Raw genomic sequence first — 2,220 nt, forward strand, 5'->3', positions numbered from 1 at the left:
ACTCGTTCAATTCAACTGAATGTACAGGCACAGGTTTATTAACCAATGAGCTACTGGAAAATTCCCTTCCCTAAGGTTAATGTGCTGCATAGCCAATAAAACATGCATGAGCACACAGAGGAAAAAAACCATGCTTCACAGCAAGCAGATGCCCACTTGTGAGCATGCCCTGCCAGACAATGGATGAGGAGCACAAAAGGTAGTACAGAAAAACTGCACACAGCATGGCACCCTTCCAGTAATTCCCTGGCAACCTGACTGGTCCCACATGTCAGAATCAGGCCTCACACTCAAAGTTGCCAAGGAGGTCCCTGAAAGGTTGGCAGTGCATCCCTCCCTCTGGACTTCAGCATGAAAACTTGAGTGCTTCCAAATCCTGGTAACAGGCCAAAAAAGGAAGGGGATTGGCTTTTATATTAGTGACTATGGAAACTTCTTGTAATGTGAATTGTCTTATGTGCGTAGAGACAAGGACCACGGAACTTGGTCTTGACCAGGCTTTCTAGATACTACCATGGGGCAAAATCCATACAACAATAACTGCTGGGATTGCATTTGTGCTATTACTGCATAGCAGATGTTCTCTTAAAATCACAGCAGTCCTTTGGTTGGCTTGGTTTTGTCCAAAGAGACTGATGAGGTTTTAAGCTGGCCAGGGGTTTCCCCATGCATTCATGCAGCTTACTATGCACAATCTCTGCTACTTAGCAAAAGGGAATTGATTTCCCAGGTAGAACCAGTAGAGACTCCATAACCTTCCAGCATTTAAAAAGAAAAAGGGAGAACGGATGTTTGGCAACAGCCCCCACAGTCCCGAAAAACCACAGTCTCCTCTGCATGGATCACTCACTTTCCAAAGAATTTTTCGTTGTCTGGTCTTTAGATTCCTTTGTGCTTCTAGCCTTTAGATTCTAAAAGAAAAAGAAAACCCACGTAGCAGACAGTCAGTCACCTTGAAGTAACACACGGGAATGTAAGAGACTATCTGTTCCTCCAAGGGAGGGCCTAAGAGTGAATGGAGGACAGCCCTGTCACAGTTCAAATCAGTGATGGAAAAATGTGCTTGCCCACCATTTCCCTGTCACAGGTACCACACATGTCAAATATTAAGTAGTTTTCTTAAAAGTGCATGCCAATAGAGATGCACCAAAGCAAGGAACCACCCATAGCAACACAGATAGTGAAGCTTTTAAATCACCTGCAGAAGAAAGATGCATCCATAAGGTGCCACAGCATATATAAAGAACCAATAAATAAAGTACAGGATTGGTATTCAATACGCTCAGGTTATACTTCCTTATGCCTGTAATCAGAGCTGAGTGACCTTGGACAAGTCAGCTCTCTTTCATGGCAGGAAAGGAACAATGCCTGTGACTCTTCTTTTTGCACATGGACCATAAAGCTACACACATTAGTGTGCTGAGCTCTGGAATCCCCACCAGGACACAAATGCAGTACTCCCAGTACAGCAGGTACTAGCATGATTTCAGAATTATCTTTCAGAAAACAGCAACACTGAGAGATCACATTTACACAAAGAGCAGGGCCCTGAGGCCTTAATCTCTACCCTGTCTTCTAGGAACTATCATAATACTATCTATACATATCACTATTAATAAATGGGAAAGCCCAAGGAATGCATTTTAGCACTGAAAGAAAACTGAACACAGAAAGCCAGTTTACTAATGAGCTGACACCACTAGAGCACAGGAGTGGTCAGGCAAAGGAGGAGAACCTGATGGAAATCCTCAGGAAAGGAGAGAACAGAAGACACTCTGATGAGTAGTACAGCAGGACCCAAAAGGCCCGCCTGGCTTCCCTCATTTCACAGAGGGAACATGCTTTATTTTACCTCTATCATACAAATTCTAAAGGGAAATGCAATATTGCATGTACTCAGGAGTTTTTTCAGAGCAATAAACACCCCCAGTATTACTCAGTTCCAATTATTTATCTGCTTGTTTTTAAGGACGGATATATGAAGCTCATATTTTCTTGGCAACTTAACTGTTCAAGGTAAGTTACCATAAGACAAAAGGTCCTTAAGACCATGAACTGTAGATAAAGCTGGTAGCCTGGGAAGTCTGAAAAGGTATTCCATATACTGCTCTTAAGAGAGGAAATCTGAGCAGTCCAATGAAAAATATTACACTTTATGCTTGATTCACTTTAAACAGGGCTACCCTCTAGTGGAGCCTGCAATTTCAGTGGCAGGCAGCA

At 42.9% G+C, this 2,220-nt stretch overlaps 1 protein-coding gene across 2 annotated transcripts in view; it reads right to left on the reverse strand.

Moving 5' to 3' along the window:
- The window catches only part of BCR (breakpoint cluster region), a 91,128-nt gene that overhangs the window by 28,852 nt on the left and 60,056 nt on the right, over nucleotides 1-2,220 (reverse strand). For both annotated transcript variants that reach the window (XM_010004802.1, XM_010004803.1), the window contains exon 6: nucleotides 849-911. In XM_010004802.1, coding sequence (XP_010003104.1) covers nucleotides 849-911 — 63 coding nt within the window. The remainder of the gene's footprint in view (nucleotides 1-848; nucleotides 912-2,220) is intronic.

This window comes from Chaetura pelagica, unplaced genomic scaffold (assembly GCF_000747805.2).
Source record: "Chaetura pelagica isolate M959 unplaced genomic scaffold, ChaPel_1.0 scaffold249, whole genome shotgun sequence".
NCBI classification, from domain to species: domain Eukaryota; kingdom Metazoa; phylum Chordata; class Aves; order Apodiformes; family Apodidae; genus Chaetura; species Chaetura pelagica.